Source organism: Oryzias melastigma, linkage group LG19, assembly GCF_002922805.2.
Source record: "Oryzias melastigma strain HK-1 linkage group LG19, ASM292280v2, whole genome shotgun sequence".
In the NCBI taxonomy this organism is placed as follows: domain Eukaryota; kingdom Metazoa; phylum Chordata; class Actinopteri; order Beloniformes; family Adrianichthyidae; genus Oryzias; species Oryzias melastigma.
In genome coordinates, this window is record NC_050530.1 from 9,604,645 (window position 1) to 9,622,262 (window position 17,618).

The window sequence follows — 17,618 nt, forward strand, 5'->3', positions numbered from 1 at the left end:
GAAAAATTAACTGAATTCTCCTTTTTTCCGTTAGTTTTGACTGTTTTCTGCCTTTTGTGGAAGCCTGTTAGTAAAGCTTTGAAACATTTCATTTTTTCTGAACAAGTTGAGCTTCATAAGATGGAATAAGTTTCTCCTGGAAACAATGAGAACGACTTTTACCTGCTTAAATCTGTGCTTGAACTCTGTTTTATTCTTTGACGATGCCGTTTCACATATAAACAGAGTAGAGTGTCATTAATTTAAAGTCTTTCTCCTTGCTTCTAAAATGCCTCCACGATTATGATACTGCCACCACCATGCTTCATTGTATTTAACCTGCTACCTTCAAATTCAGGATAATGTGTGTTGTTGTTGTTTTCCTGGAAATTTTATCCAAAAATGCCTTTATCTAGTGTTGTTCAGCTATTTTAGCTGTAAACTCAAAGCTGATTTTTATTCATTCCTGAACAGTGTTTGAAATGACTTTGTCTTTTTTAAATTGTCTAAGCCTCTTCAGAAATCTGAAATTGTCATTAAGTGTTCAGAAAACTTTTCTAAATGTCCCGTGAGTGTGTGCATGGTCTCAATACTTTCCTAGGCTCAAATGTGTAGTTTTGTGATGTATAAATATACACAAAATATAAAAGGAAATTCAAACAAGCCATTTAAAATATCAATTTGCCAATAATCAGTGTTCTGTGTATTTTTTTATGCCAGAAAAGGGAGAAGTGTATTTATTATTTTTTGCTCTATTTTAATCATGCTGAATGACTGACTTTACTGGAAATATGAGGTTTGTTTACTGCAGTTTAGTAGTTTTTTTTTCTTTAAACTTTATTTTTTTTTTGTGTTTCTCTATGTGACAAATTTTATTCTCAAAAAAACAAATATCTACTATCAACTAAATGTGAATGCATGTACTGTTATTTCAAATTTTTTCCATGAAAATGTAAAAATAAAATTACAAAAACAAATCATTTACTACTTGTGTATTTATTTACAAGAGTGTACAAACAAGCATAACATTAGGAATTCTGATATTTCTATATATATATATATAAGAGAAAGGCAAACATTGTATGTGCTGAAGACACTTTAATTTGAATTTTAATAAAAAAAAAAGTTGGATTACAGCTTTTTTTGTTACAACTGAAAACAAATGACTTGTTTTGTCATGAATGTCAAATATCAACCACTAGGTGGAGCTCCTTGCTCATTTGCAGTAAAAAAAAAAGTGTTTATTTTACTATCTAAAGTCCTATCCGCTGCTATTTTAAATTTCCTTTAAACAGCTTAAAAATATCAGGATTTTTTTCTTATAAATGTATACAATTTTCTTGATTCTCCTTAACTCAAATTTCAGGTGATTAAAATTTAAAATAAAAAATCTGATCTATTTTAGTCCAATTTATATAATTGTTCTTGAATAGGATAATCTTTTTTTTTTTGGAGCAAATTCTAAAAAGCATTTTTTATTTTCTGTTTTTAATTCCATAAAAAATATTATTTTATAGAAGGGAGAGCTGGAGTTTTTCTTTTCATTTCTTTTCAAATTTAAGTGTATTTTTGTAGAAAATGTTGCATGACACAGCACTTCAATTAGACTTTCTAAATTTATCTAAGTCCAGTCTGCCCTTCAACAATGCTGCAGTCTTTATTTTCTTAATCACTCGACTTATGTTGTACTTAGAATGGCCTCTGGCTTTTCTAGCTCTGTGCTTAAGTATAGTCAGTTCAAAGGCACACAGTTGACCACTTTATTCTGATGTTTTTTATATTTTTTGTCCAGATGTCCCATTCTAATCCAAGTACTGATCAAATTGAATGACTTTTGCAGACACAGTGGACTAAAGCTTTAAGTAATATTCTTAAATCCATACATATCTTGATCATCCAATACCAGGGTAGCCATAATCTGCTTAAAGAGTTTCTCAATCAATTGCTTACTGCTTCTGGAATCACGTACTAGAGTCTCTGGCACGGTGGACAGAGGGATACCTGAGCAAGACAGCCGGGAGTTTAGATCCTGCCTTTGCCATGAAGATAAACCCTAAAAATACGCCTCGCTTAATCTTCTTAGAGGGCTTGTGATAGGACATACACAGAGTCAGAGAGCAGCTTAACACCTGGCATCCAAAAGAACTTCGGCTCTGCTGTGTGATTTCTACCTCAGATTGTCGTGTGAAGTCTCTGCAGGATGAACAGGTCGGCTCTTCTGAACCTCAACAATCTGGGGAAGATCTGCGGCTCCAGCCACAGCAATGACATGGTGGTGCTGGACCGGGTGAAGAGGAAGAACTCCGTGAGGCGCATGTCGATCATAGAAGATGGGGAGCTTGCGGAGGTCCTCTACCTGATTCCCAAGCGCTCCATGATGGAGCAGCTGCCCTTCATCAACCCAGAAGACTACATCCTGTGTGAAAAGCTGGCAGGAATTCCTGCCGAGCTGTCAGGTAAACATCACAGCTGAAAATGTATTTTTTTTCTTAGTTGAAGTAAGTTAGTTTGCAATACATGTACACATGTCAACTTGTCTATAAGTATCGATAAAGGATTGTCAATTTGTTAAAAAAACTTTATTTAAAGCACATTTTCTACTAGTTATGAAACAAATCCTTAGCAAAAAGTAGTTTATTTGAATACTGTAGGAAGTATACTGACGTAATACTTCCATAGACTAGATTGGAACATTTTAAGTCTGTATAAATAAACATCAAGTACACTAAATTACTTTTAGCATTTAAGGGTCTTTAAGGTTTAAAGAGCTATTTGGTCAAGTTTCTCACTAAAACCCAGTGGGAACCCACTAAAAAGAAACTTTATGTATGATTTTGAGCCCATCTCTTTCTAAAATGTAGGTTTTTTTAAATATTTACATCAATTGAATTAAAGCACTGTCATATTTCTAAAATTCTTTTACTTTTGATAGCTTCACATTTAAGTTCTTTCAAAATAAGAGCCTCCTGCTGCCGCTACTTGAATTAAAAAACATGAAAGTCAAACATGGTTTCATTTTACTGATATATAGAATCCAATAAAAAAATGTTTTATTTAAATTCATACTTTTTATAATTTAAGAACTGTGTGTCTGAACAACAAAAAATCTTAACATAAGTGACTAAATTAAATAAAACAAATTAAAATAAATTAAAACTCGTTATTGATTTAAGTTGTTAGCAATTTTCTTTAAAGTAAAATACAGATAAAAGAGTCTCAGATTACAGACCACTGGTATAAACTATTTAATTTGGCCCATCTAACTAGAATAATAGATTCCATTAATAATCCTAATTATTGTTTTTTCCGATATTTTTGGTGTCTCTCCATAGATATAGAAACTATGACCTCAGTTTTGGTTCAGAAAATTATTCTGCATTCATGTTTTTTCCTAAAGATTTGTTGTTCATGTGTCATTTCTGAGTCTTTAAGTTTGTATTTTATTTTGAAGGATTTCCTTTGTGTGGTTGGCACTAAAATGAGAAAAAGTCACACTTTTGAAATAAAAAATACATAATTTTTTAACCTAAATTAGCACATCTTTGTCTAAATTCCATATTAATTTTTTCCCTTATGACCAAAACACTCCACTCATCTGCTGCTGGTTCTGTCAAACTTTCAAACCCTTTGAGGTCACAAATCAAAAAGTTTACCCAAACTCTTTATTATACTGTGAAAAACTAAAGAGAAATGGTGAGTTAGTGATAAACTGGTGTTCAAAAGAATATTTTTTTAATCCGAACACGTCAGCGTCACACTCAGCTCTCTCTGGATGAGGCCACAGATGAAAAGCTCCAGGGAATTTCACAGCCGCACACACACACACACATGCAGACCCCTTTGTGTTGTGGGACCACCCCTTTTCTCTCGGTGCAGCACCAGTCGGGTCGCCTCCTCACTCTGATCTACACTCCAACACTCAGACCTGCAGACATGAAGCAGAAAGGTAGACGGCGTGTTTCAACTTTTACTAAACGTGACTAACAATTTGTGTGATTGCTTGTTTGAACATCTTGGTTTCACAGAGAGAAAGTTCTTGAATGACATAACGTTTAAGTGGATCTTTTTATAACTTACTGCTCTGAGCTTTGATCCAGTGTCACAGACAGTCCAGAACAAAAGATTAGTGACAAGAATTGAGTTGTCGCTTTAATGCTTTGAAGAAAACGTTTTAAAAATAGACGACAGATAGATGGACGTTTTTACAGTTCACTGGTGGGAGTGGAGTTACAGCAGTAACAGCTACATCCCACCAGGAAACGTCATAAATATTTTCCTATTATTCAATGGAACAAAAAGGCTGCCAAAATAAAAGCCTCTCAGCACTTTGACCTCTAAAATTTCAGTGTTACGACTTCAGGATTCTGTAAATATTTATGAGGCTACACATGAAATTGTTGGTTATTTTTAGATTTTAAATGCATTTTTTATTGTTATTATTAAGATTATTCATTGTTTTATTTTTTTATAGTTTAATCTCACTGTCTTTGACCTTCCTTTGGCTTCTGGAAGCTAAAAATGTTCAATAAATACCCTTTATTTTTTTACCTCTTAGATTTATATTGATCGCTTGACATTTACTTAAGTAAAAAAGGTGATATAAGGTTTTTTTTCGTTCCCAAAAATAGAATTTAAGCTAAAAATAAATCTACGAACTAATATGTATAAATAGATTAATTCTAATGATTTTTTTTGCACCCAGAGATAGAGATTTTTATAGAAAGCTGAAGGGTTGTGGGAGTAAAGGAGGTGTTGGGTTTCTCTCCATTTGCTGTCTTTCTAAATCCAACATTTGCTAATACCTAACACCAGATCAGCTTCACATTCAGGGGGAGACCCAGAAAGAGAAGAGCGCAGTCTGGACGCCAAGGAAAACGTTTTGTGAAGTTTGTTTCGCCCTTCTCAAGTCAGTGTGAAAAAATGCCAGAAATGTTACCTCCGTAGGACGATTTTTAATACAAAAAGTTGGTTTATGCATAAAAAAATGCAGCAAAAATTTGTTTTTGTTTGAGCATTTATGGCAGATGGAATCGGTCCCTTTATCTAGTTTGTGCTGCTCACTTGTTACCATGGTAACAGAGCTTTTTGTGATGTGGGACACTCTTAAGACCCTTCCAGTACCTTCTATTGATGGAGTCAACAAACAGTATTTAGGTATAAACACACATGGATCCCCTCCTGTAGCATAATCAACCTCTTCAAATGAGTTTTTTAAATCATCTTTTGACTATATGGAAACTTTAGAGATAAAGTTTCTTTGTTTGTGTAGCTATTCGTATGCGGAGTGTCCACAGACTCCAACCCAGAGCTCTTCTGCATTCTTTTCCTCCTCTCTGGTCATTCTGAGGGCTTTTCAAGTGTGCTGTGATTAGATTGTGCTGGCATCTGCATCATCTTCCTCCATATAAGGAATACTGTAAAAAAACAAACACATAAAAGTCACCTAGTTCACATTCTAAAACAAATATGTCGCTAATCATGTGAAATATCCAGATTAATACAAGGATAATAGCAATTTAGGAGTTGTTTTGTCTTTTTTTCTGTATGTTCACACAGACTAAAACTTATTTTTGAACTTTGTGCATTTGTCTTTTGTATTAAAATGAATGATGCTGAAGAATGTGAAAGCTGATTGGAGAGTTGTGAGGGATTACAGGGAAAAAAGGAGGATAAATACTGGAGAAAAATGATGTTTTTAAAAAAAATGCGTCTCAAATTTTCTAATGATGCATAAAAATATAGCAAAACAATAAAGTTTATGCATAAAATGTGTGTTTTGTTTCTCTAACAGAATGACTACCACACATTTCTTGAAATATCCTGAAAGAAAAAAGTTTGTATTGCTATCATTTATAGAGAATTAGGATAATAATTTATTAACTTTTACATCAGGATTTTGTTTTATCAATACTTTGTTCAGGAACACATTTATTTTTAACAATCCAACTTTAAAACCAACTTTTTTGCTTGAACCTTCAGACTTAAAATACAGAAAAACAAAAATATAAGAAATTTTGATTTTCTATTTTTACTCAAATAAATAGGAAAGCAAAAATCTTTGACGTTTTGTCAGAAAATCCAAATGAACCAACTCTAAATGGTAGTTCTGCAGAGACAAACAAGCCTGAACTCAGCATTAAAAATAAATAAAATAGTAATAATTATAATTTTTGGATGAGAGATATATGATAATAAAAAAAAATCCAAATTCTGCTATTTATGGAAATATCGTACAGTTCTATCCTTAGGTTTTTGGGGCTGAATTGGGGCCAAAATGATTTGAAACCCAAATAAAAAATTAGAAAAAAATATTGGTGTTTAGCCAAAAAATAAAAAAATAAAAATTGTTTTATTTGGTTTCAAACAATAAATTGGCCCCAATTTGTCTCCATATAAATTCAGCTCCATACTTCTTGTTTCGCATAATTCAGCTCCCAACCTTCAGATACGTTCTGATAGAACCCCAGAAGTTTGTCGGCCCAATCTCGACAGCAAAACAACACCTGTGTTCCAAGGTTCCTCTTGTGTGTGGGAGATAATTTTTGTGACTGTGTGCTGCCTGTTAGATACCTTACTGTCTGACTGTGAATTATGTTCTTTTTAAAAAAAACTGTGACAGATGCAAAACCTGCAGCTTTACGTTGTAGCGACTCATCGTTCACATTCTTCTACCCTGCAGTTCTGCATATTCAAGATGGCAGCCAGCCCCGTCCCATGGCAGAAAAACATGGCGTCCACTGTTTCAGATGCAGGGGCTCATGCAAAGGAGAAGTGCTGAGAGTGCAGAGCAGCTACTTCCACATCAGGTGTTTCACATGCAAAGGTAAGCCCAAAGGAAGAAGATATCATGTGAAGAGAAATGAAATTACCGTCCTAAGTTTACTTACTGATGGTGATTCAGTAATGGAACAAGACCTTTGTTTGGATTGGTTGGGTTTCCTCTGAACTCTTCATGCTCCATGGGTTAATGGGTGACTCTAAACTGTCCTTTAGGTGTGAATGTGGCCCTATGATGGAATGGTGAACTTAGATGGATAGGCTCCAGCAACCCCTGATCAGCAGGTTTACAAGATAAATTAATAATTATCTTATTGTACTTAAGTATAATTTTAAAAAAGCAAATTTTTCTTTAAAAAAGTGTAAAATAAAATGGCATAAGAAACAAAAACCCATAAAATAAAGCTTGTTGTTAAACTGACAGGTCATGTGACCTGTTATTACGCAATCATCCCTTTCTTCCAGGAGATTCTGATGATATAATATTCATTCATTTTAGTTTATTCAAAAACATTCTCAACAATGAGCTGTTGTGGGGTCCTTCTGGCTTCTCTCTGCTTCGTTCACATATTTCCTCATCACGCTGTTGTTCCTCCTAATCAGCTCCGACAAGCTTCCAATGTTGTTCTTGTCTCGCCACATTATGCTGATGTTTGCAGGGCAGAGAAAACACAGAGACGTTCAGGAATGGAAGTGACTTAAATTTAAAGAAGGCGATGAAAGCGTATATAAAAAGTATGCTTTGTGGGCCAATACGCATGAAGATTTAACTGTGAGTTGTGTGGCGACAGGAATAGAGTCACACAACTGTCTTTGTGTGTTATGCTCAGAAGGACATGGACAGGTTTGACCGTATCAAATGTCCCCAAACAAGCTTTAGTGACGGCGATGTCAGGAGCTTGTCAGTTTGGCATTCAGTATGAACACTCAAACACAAACAGCTTCAATGGCTGTAAGGATAATCTCCATTTCAGCCATGCAATCTCACAATATTTACATCAAATTAATTAATTCAAATAAGATAAAACTACTGAAACAACATACATGTTTTGATCAAATGAAAAATAGACACGTTTTAGTACATTTCATGGCAAACTTCTTTTATTTTGTGTGTTGGTTCGTGCTAATAGTTTCCAATTTCTCTTAGTTTATGGTGATTTTCTTTGATTATAAATAAATGCTGCATATTGTCTGATAGTAAGAAATCAAATGCCTTCTACATTGATAATAGTGTCTTAAATTGTGTAATTTTACACTATTTACACTAATTTCTGCGTTGTGTAGGATATAATGAAGATTTGTGATTATTCCCCATTGCAGTAGGTGAGTAAGGGAAGCATTAAAGGACAATACAAAGTGTATAGTCCAGGAATTGTTTCATTTGTTTATAATTTAAACATTTTTTGGAGATTTTCATTGTGTTTTCCATGATAGTTTACTGTTATTCCTAAAAATGTGTTCTCTTGTACAGTTTTTATTGAAAATATTAATATTTATTTCCCTTTTGGTTACTAAATATCACAGTTTATGTTTTGTTTAAATGTAATGATCATTTGTAGAAATCCAGCCACCTTTTAAACAGTATTTAGTTCTTTATTTATAATTTTAATAAGAATATAATAATTGTCATCACTACAGAAAATATTTGCCTCATCAGCAAACAAATGATTTATGATTCTCATTTATGAAATTAATGTATTCATTTCTCTTTTTGACTCTAAATGCAACACAAACCCATAAAACGACAGGTTTACTCTCATAATATCCAAATAACAAACCCATGTTGTTATATGAATGTCAAGTAGAAAACTTCTTTATGTTCTGGTTGTAAATCTACCAATTTCAAAGCTTTCTTGTTTAGCTAAGCCCTAAGGTTTAAAGACACTACTTTAGGGTCAAACTGTTCCATTTTTGTGTTCTATCCATCATCTGTGCAGTGTGTGGCTGTGACTTGGCCCAAAGTGGCTTCTTCATAAAGAACGGGGAGTACCTCTGCCCACTGGACCACCAGCGGCTTCATGGCACGCTGTGCAACAACTGTGGAGAATTTGTGGAAGGGGAGATGGTGACGGTCTTAGGAAAAACCTACCACCCAACCTGCTTTGTGTGCAGCATTTGCAAGTAATTATAAGACCAACATTTCTGCCATTTTTTATTTTATTTTTTTTATAAATGGAAGTTTGTTTAGCAACTGTGTTTTCTTCACAGGCAGCCTTTTCCTGCCGGGGACTGCGTCACCTTCAGGGGAAAGGACTGCCTCTGTCAGCGCTGCGTTGAGCCGGTATCTCCTCCTAATCAGATCAACTACCCCAATTGTGAGTGCATCCACATGAGTATTTGATCTAGAATTATATAAAGGAGGAACATCAAATGTCATGACCCCTTGGAATCCCAATCAGAGGAGATTATCTACTGAAAACAAGCCTGTAGACATTATGGACTTCTGCCTGTTTATTAGGACCTGGACTACCAGGACCGTTTCCACAATTCTTCTTTCTTGCTGCGCCTTTAAGTGAAAATGTAGCCCCCACCACATACTCATAAACATACAAACCACGACCAAGGTTTAGTTGACCTTTGACCTCAGGAAGAGCCAGCAATCTTGAAGTAAAAAAATAACTTTTAGTACTCTTTACAAATGTAAACTCCTACTACGGATTTGGATCTATCGCCTCCCAACTCCTCAAGCATTATTGATAAGCTACTGGGTAAAAAATTTTGGTTTTAAAGTTTGTTCATTTTAAACGGTGTTAGCATAGCGTGCTTGCTAAAGTGGTGTTTCCTTGTTACTCACATATTTTTTACTCAAATATTGTGAAAATGTACCACATGAATCTTTGGCTCAAGCTGAACGAAACGATATAACATTTGATATGAACATATCAGAAATGTAGGCGTAGTTAACCAGAAACCTTTGTTGCCATGGAAATCCAAAAATTTACTTTTACTGATTATTCTAAAAATGACATCGATCTATTTGTTTCCCCCAGGTAACCAAAAAATGAAATGGTTGCTATGGAATAAAATCAAAAGGAAAGTTGCCATTTTGAAAAAAGGGCAAAGATGGGGGCAGGTAGTGCCTGCTTATCATACAATGCAGGTTTATTCTTATTTTGATTGATGTCAATGTCACATGCTCATTAAGTGAAAATTGATTAAAAAAAATAGTTTTGAAATTATTTAGTACAAACAATATGTTGACTCTTCATGCGATAATCCAAGCAGAGATCTGAAGATCCGTCACCTGCTGTGCCCTTTAGTTCACTTTCAGGCACCTTTTTGAGCATTCCAACTATTCTTTTTTTAGTTTGACAGACTAAATCTTTTGGCTCACTTACCTCTTCACTACAACAGAGAGGTACAGAATTAACTCAGCTCAACCAAAGATTACAGATACAGCTGGGATCAACAGAGGATTCAGACTCACTGAGCCTGCAGGAGGATCTGTCTACAGAACTGTACACCGATGCTCGTTAAAACAAAAAAATTCAACAGAAAAAGCAGTAAAATGACTTATGAGGTTTCATTTTGCAGACTGTGCAGGCTGTGGTAGAGACATCAAGAATGGCCAGGCTCTGTTAGCTCTGGGGGGTCAATGGCACATTGGATGCTTCAAGTGTACAACCTGCAGGAAGGTTCTGAGTGGGGAATACATCAACAAGTGAGTGGCAGCTACTATTCTTATTTATAATCATCATTATTTAGTTACTTTTTCAACCATGAAAGTACTTCAAAAGTGCAAAATCAAAAGTGACCAAGAATGAATCTTTTAGAGATGGTGCTCCATACTGCGAGAGGGACTACCACACTCAGTTTGGGGTGAAGTGTGAGTCCTGCCAGAAGTTCATAACGGGAAAAGTTCTTGAGGTGAGGCTCACCACAGGGTTTTGTCACTTTTTTTTTTCGCTGATGAGTCGATGTCTCTACACTAAAACGCAAACATCAGGTTTAAAAAAAGGAAACTGTAGAACACTTCAACTTATTTACTACAATATTTAACAGTGGACACTATAGGGGGACAAAAAAACATGGATTGGAAAGGCAACGGGCACCCTTCATCACCCTCAGGAACGTCTGGAGATGTCTTTATTCACCTCAAACAACAAGTATTTCCTCCAGAAGATAAACAAAAAAACATCAAGAAACAACAGGCGTTCAGGAATACTTGTGTGAAACGAATCCTTAAGCTCCAAACCATGCACCAGTGGAAGAAGAGATCAAAAAGAGGAAGCAACATCCAACATCAATCATCAGGCCTTCACCTGGAATCCTCAGGAGAAGAGAAAACGAGGAAGACCAGGGTATGTATGGAGAGGAGACCTGGAGACCTCACGAAAGGGGCTGGAAATGGTTGTCCAGGACAGAAGACATTGGCGAGTTGTTGGTGGCGTATACCCAACCAGGGATACAACTAAGGACATTGTTGATGTTTGTAATGATAGTCAATACAGCGTCATGCAGGGGTGTCAAACTCCAGACCTCGAGGGCCGGTGGCCTACATGTTTTCCAACCAACCTGCCATTGAAGCCGTTTATTGACTGTAGAGATGGACGAAGCAGGCGCGACATCACCCAAAGAAAAGGCCTTCCCTCCAGCTCCAGCAAGGAAACCAATTCAGTCACCATTTTTCCACAATACAGTCGCCGCCATTTGGAGCCAGTTGACAGTGATTGGTCTGAGTTTCTCTGAGTCATGCTTCTAGGCTACTGCCACCAATCATGAGTATGCTTGTTGGAAGCTCATTGAAAGCGACTCAGGAGAATCTTCCAATCAAACAGACAGTTTGTTTAGTTTTGTCATGAATCGGTCCCCTGTCTCCCACTCTGGATCAGCTGGATCCATCACCTGAGTGCTAGCCTTTCCTGAAACTTGTATCACCCAGAAGCCCCACAGACATTTTCCATCTGCAATCACTCCCAGCAGTATTTAGTCAGACTAAATATCGACTGACTACAACTCTCTGCCGGACCTGATCTTCTAATTCATCTGACCCCGCAATTCTGAGTATTTGCCGTCTGCCCTGACCCTCGCCTGGACTCTGACCACTCTGGTTGTTCTCTGATGCCCTCATGCTTGTGTTTGACCCCTGCCTGCCTGACCCTGATTTATCTTTGAGGACTTTTAGCTGTGCTTCACCACTATTCTCCTGTCTGTTCCAATAAAACCTGGTGCACTTGGGTCCAGCCGTCTGCCCATTTGTGACAAGTTTAAGCTTAATATCTATTTAATCTAACCATGGACACATTTTCAAAGACTTTTTCCATATAGGTTTACTTTATTGCTAAAATATTTCACGTAAAATCAAAAACTAAATAATAAAATTGTCCTAAACCTTCTTTCTGCCCACTTTCACTGAAGGCCGGGGACAGAAACTTTCACCCCAGCTGTGCAAGATGCAGCCGATGTGGTGACGTTTTCACAGAAGGAGAAGAAATGTTTCTTTTGGGTCAGTTTGAACTTATTTGCTCTTTGTTATACAGACAACAAAGCATGCGGTCCAGATCATCGATAACAAATGACTCTGCTTTCACAGGTTCGACAATTTGGCATCCGCATTGCAAAGACGCCTGCAGGAACGACGACGTCTTTCGGGTAAAGCCTCAACCTAAAGCATTGAAACTTGTGTGGCACATTTTTATAGAAGTGCACTCCTGACAATATCTCCACACACTGTCCTCCTTTCTATAGGCCAGCAGACCAAAAACAGCCATGCTAGATTTCTTTTTCCCTCCTCGTGAACTGAAGGTTATTATCGTGAGCCTCTTTAGACTTGTGGATGTCGAGAGTGAGACAACTGCAGGCTTTTGCTTGTTTTATGTGCAGAGTGACCTGGTTTGTCTCTGAAAATCAGTCTGTGCTGACGACTGGTACTACTCCCTGTACAGCATAACAAGGACTGATTGAAAGAAGTGTCAGTTTTTGTGAAATAGTAATGATGACTTCCTTGCTGCATGCTAATTGTGATTCTCCTCCTCCTACATTTTTTGGCATGTAAAAACTCAATCACACAGCAATTTCAGCAATTTTTGTATCAAAATGTTCAGCTCGTTCAGGACATTACTGCTTTTACGTTTGGTATTTATAAATTGTGTAGTTTTTTAAATATTGAGCAAAATATGTCCCATAGGAAATGAATGAGACATATAAAACTTGGGCAGTTACTTTCAGCGAGAGACATCATTAAAACTTTAAAATCTTCAGGAACCACTGGGTTTTATGGTAATTAGGCATTAGCTTTTATTTTAACAACATGCTAGCTGTTTTTTGCTAATATAGACATGTTTCCAGATTTTTGGGCTAATTTCGGCGTTAGCAAACATTTTAACTTTATGCTAGCTGTTTTTCTCTGATTTTGACATGTTTACATTGTTTTGTCTAATTTGTAGTCACCTAGCATTTTAGTTTTATGCTAGCTTTTTTGAGCTAATTTAGACATGTTTTTTGTCTAATTTGGAGTGTAGCTAACATTTTAGCATCAAGCTAGTGATTTTTGGCTAATTTAGACATGTTTCAAGTTTTTTTTTTTTTGTCTAATTTGGAGTGTAGCTAACTTTTTAGCATCAAGCTACTGATTTTTGGCTAGTTTAGACATGTTTCAAGTTTTTTTGACTTATTCGGAGTGTAGCTAACATTTTAGCATCAAGCTAGTGATTTTTTGGCTAATTTAGACATGTTTCAAGTTTTTTTGACTTATTTGGAGTGTAGCTAACATTTTAGCATCAGGCTAGTGTTTTTTTTTTAGCTAATTTAGACACGTTTCAAGTTTTTTTGTCTTATTCGGAGTGTAGCTAACGTTTTAGCATCAAGCTAGGGATTTTTGGCTAATTTAGACATGTTTCAAGTTTTTTTTCCCATTTTTTGTCTAATTTGGAGTGTAGCTAATATTTTAGCATCAAGCTAGTGGTTTTTGGAGCTAATTTATACATGTTTCAAGTTTTTTGTCTAATTTGGAGTGTAGCTAACATTTTAGCATCAAGCTAGTGATTTTTGGCTAATTTAGACATGTTTCAAGTTTTTTTGACTTATTTGGAGTGTAGCTAACATTTAAGCATCAGGCTAGTGTTTTTTTTAGCTAATTTAGACACGTTTCAAGTTTTTTTGTCTTATTCGGAGTGTAGCTAACGTTTTAGCATCAAGCTAGGGATTTTTGGCTAATTTAGACATGTTTCAAGTTTTTTCCCATTTTTTGTCTAATTTGGAGTGTAGCTAACATTTTAGCATCAAGCTAGTGGTTTTTGGAGCTAATTTATACATGTTTCAAGTTTTTTTGTCTAATTTGGAGTGTAGCTAACATTTTAGCATCAAGCTAGTGATTTTTGGCTAATTTAGACATGTTTCAAGTTTTTTTTTTTTTTTTAATTTGGAGTGTAGCTAACTTTTTAGCATCAAGCTACTGATTTTTGGCTAGTTTAGACATGTTTCAAGTTTTTTTCACTTATTCGGAGTGTAGCTAACATTTTAGCATCAAGCTAGTGATTTTTTGGCTAATTTAGACATGTTTCAAGTTTTTTTGACTTATTTGGAGTGTAGCTAACATTTTAGCATCAGGCTAGTGTTTTTTTTTTAGCTAATTTAGACACGTTTCAAGTTTTTTTGTCTTATTCGGAGTGTAGCTAACGTTTTAGCATCAAGCTAGGGATTTTTGGCTAATTTAGACATGTTTCAAGTTTTTTTTCCCATTTTTTGTCTAATTTGGAGTGTAGCTAATATTTTAGCATCAAGCTAGTGGTTTTTGGAGCTAATTTATACATGTTTCAAGTTTTTTGTCTAATTTGGAGTGTAGCTAACATTTTAGCATCAAGCTAGTGATTTTTGGCTAATTTAGACATGTTTCAAGTTTTTTTTTTTTTTTTTAATTTGGAGTGTAGCTAACTTTTTAGCATCAAGCTACTGATTTTTGGCTAGTTTAGACATGTTTCAAGGTTTTTTTTGTCTAATTTGGAGTGTAGCTAACATTTTAGCATCAAGCTAGTGTTTTTTTGGCTAATTTAGACATGTTTCCAGTTTTTTGGCTAATTTGGAGTTTGGCTATAATAATGAAGCATTATGTTGGCTTTCTTTTGTTGTTTTGTTTTGCTAATTTAGACATGTTTTCAGTATTTTGGCTAATTAGAAGTTAACATTTTAGCATTATGCTAGTTGTTTTTGGCTAATTTAGACATGTTTACAGTTTTTTTTTACTAATTTGGCATTTAGCTAATATTTTAGCAAGTTTTCATCTTCAGCATTTTCAGCTAACTGCTCTGGCGTCTTTAGCTTATATCACAATTGCATTATAATAGGTAATGCTCTATATCTTGCTTTTTATTTTAACTTTGATTATTCATACTTCCTGGTTGTCCCGTTCTGCAACAGGAACAGGCTTTAACCTATTAAAAAAGCAGCGCTTGGTTCTGCAGTGCTAAACGGAAACCTGATTTGGGCTTTCATGTCTGCAAAGCTGATTCCAAGCACTATTTGTCTGTTTTTCAGCCCAACAGGTCGTCCTCTGAGAGCTCCTGCTCAAGGCCGGGCTCATGCACTCCAGGAAGTCCAGGTCGAACCATCTGTGTAAGCCTGTTTTCACCAAAGCATGCGGTGCTCAATTACCACCACAAGTTTCACATGTTTACCTTTATTCACACAGGGGAATCGCATGGACAACTCTCTTTCACATGATAGTAATTTTTAAAGTAAAATTAGAAAAATTGAATGAGTCAAACCGTGTTTTTTGTTTTTTATTTTTTTTTAATGTTACGTCACCTTGACTGATCGGAATTAGAAAAATCAGAGAAAATGTTATTCAACTTTAAAAAAATAACATTTTCTCAGCTTGTTTTGTCAAAAAATTGAACTAATTGCAAAAAAAAGTACTTTTAGTGTCCTTCCCCGCTCCCAGCCTGTTAGCATCCTCGCCTCCTCTGCTGCTTTGTGAAACAGAATAAACTTTAAGCCTGTCCAGCCTTTTCTGAAAAAGCATTTGAGGTTACAAAGAAAGATCTTTTAATAGAACCGATCACCCTGCGTGCCAAAGACAATTGTAGTCTTATAGGATTAAAGTTGTATTTATTCCTTCCGTGATGTCATGTGAAACCTTTTTATGTTTCTCCTACACCCAAACCCCATTCTGTCTCCTGTCCTCTGTGCCCTGCTCCCCTTTCCTCCCCTTTCCTCCCCTTTCCTCCCCTTTCCTCCTTTAGGCCAAAGTAGACAATGAGGTCATTGATTACCGAGACTTAGCAGCAATTCCCAGAGTCAAGGCTATATTTGATATAGAGCATCCTGACATGATATCTTATAAGTCAGCGAATGACAGATCCGATACTTTCGACAAAAAGGAAACGAAACAAGACAGACAAAGCCCCGCAGAGGTAACGTGGAGCGTCCACTCACATGTCATGTTTGTTGCTGTTTCCTCTTGGATTTTATTAAGTCCAGTGTTGGTTTGTTTGTTTTTAATTAGCCAAAAAGTGCTTAAATATACCAATTTTTTCGCTTCTTTAATGTGGCTTCTTGTGAATACTTTCAGAGTTTTTATATGCTATTTTAAAGTAAAGTTAATTAGGTCTAATAAATGTTTTTGTGAAATAAACTTTTCACCTGAAGCTTCCTGCTATTATAATACTATCATGTTATTGATATTTAGTTCTGAAAATGTTGTTTTATTTTGCTTTCTGCTTATTTTAGTCCCGGGAAAGCATCTCTAAAGCAGCAGAGGTAAATATCTCCTCACATCCTCACTGAAGTAATGTTTCATTTGTTGAGTTTGACTCTGTTTTACATCATTAAAGGAGAACTTTGAAGCAAAAACAAGAACAAGTAATGGATCTTCCCACCATCATCACAGCTACACTCCCACCCTGTCCAGATCACCACAGCACTTCCACCGACCAGGTAAGGAGAAAATAGAACCTTAATGCACAAAAAAAAATGTTTTCAATTACACCTTTTCCTTTTTTTACCTTCTTCCTCCACGACACCTCTCTCCCTCACCGTTTTGGAATAACACATAGTGCTTTCACCTCCTTTACTCCGGGGAAAAAACTCCCCAACTCCTCCTTTAGGTCACCCTTTTCCCTCTAAACCTACAGGTAAGCACAAACCTGCTGCTTTCCTGCTCTGCTTTCATCACTAATATAACAGAGAGAAGCTGCAAGTCTGCAGAGAGCATGTTGACAATCACAGATTAGGATTTTCCTCCCTGGAACCTCTCTGCCCTCTGTTGTTCAAACGTCAGAAGACATCAAGTTAAACAGACTCCTGCAAGAATGTTTTTCCCTTTTATTTTAAGGAATTCACTGTGTCTTCTCCTGTTTTCATATTAACTGATATATTGAGTTCGCTCCCACATTCCTCTGCGGCCTGGTTTATTTATAGCCGTGCGTCATTTTCCTTGTTTGGATGAGACGCGATAAGCTTTGACCAGGAGTGTGTTGTCAGTGGAAGTCAACATCACTTATGAAACACTAACAGATCGAGCAGCTTTGATGATTTTCCTGAGTGGAGTCAGTTTGTGTCTCATTGAGAACTTGCGCTGTCTGATAATGTTACTTCAGAGGATGGGATTTTTTTTTTTATGTCCCAGGATGCAATGCTTCCAGCTAATATGTGTTTCTTTTTCAGCAGATGAAGGCTTCGATATGTATAGAAGACCCCCAATTTATAAACAAGGTAACATTTTATGTGGCGCTTTATTGAGCTAATTAATACAATCAGTTCTAACTTTTTTTTTGTTTTTAATTTTAGGCCAGTTTCATGTTATCATTCTGTTTCCAAACAGATCCAAGTCCATCTGTTTCTCAAACAAACTCCCTGCCAAGATACAGTCACAACTTCCTGAGACTGGTAGGAGCTGAAAATCCAAACATGTTTAATTTAGGGTT

The 17,618-nt window shown here is 36.0% G+C and overlaps 1 protein-coding gene across 11 annotated transcripts in view; it reads left to right on the forward strand.

Moving 5' to 3' along the window:
• Positions 1-1,845: 1,845 nt before the first annotated feature.
• The window catches only part of LOC112154647 (actin-binding LIM protein 1), a 17,909-nt gene continuing 2,136 nt past the window's right edge, over positions 1,846-17,618 (forward strand). For 3 of the 11 annotated variants that reach the window (XR_002920683.2, XM_036217153.1, XM_036217154.1), the window contains exons 1-15: positions 1,846-2,435; positions 6,659-6,802; positions 8,694-8,877; positions 8,965-9,071; positions 10,291-10,417; positions 10,530-10,623; positions 12,115-12,202; positions 12,290-12,348; positions 15,229-15,306; positions 15,936-16,106; positions 16,423-16,452; positions 16,527-16,629; positions 16,749-16,826; positions 17,359-17,406; positions 17,482-17,580. Coding sequence is in view for 8 of the 11 variants with exons in the window: in XM_036217153.1 (XP_036073046.1) it covers positions 2,180-2,435; positions 6,659-6,802; positions 8,694-8,877; positions 8,965-9,071; positions 10,291-10,417; positions 10,530-10,623; positions 12,115-12,202; positions 12,290-12,348; positions 15,229-15,306; positions 15,936-16,106; positions 16,423-16,452; positions 16,527-16,629; positions 16,749-16,826; positions 17,359-17,406; positions 17,482-17,580 (1,666 nt within the window). In the remaining 3 variants the exon portion in view is untranslated. Of the gene's footprint in view, positions 2,436-3,873; positions 3,926-6,658; positions 6,803-8,693; positions 8,878-8,964; positions 9,072-10,290; positions 10,418-10,529; positions 10,624-12,114; positions 12,203-12,289; positions 12,349-15,228; positions 15,307-15,935; positions 16,107-16,422; positions 16,453-16,526; positions 16,630-16,748; positions 16,827-17,358; positions 17,407-17,481; positions 17,581-17,618 lie in introns of those variants that run through there. The other 8 variants (XR_002920682.2, XM_024285756.2, XM_024285754.2 and 5 more) reach the window with 8 other exon arrangements.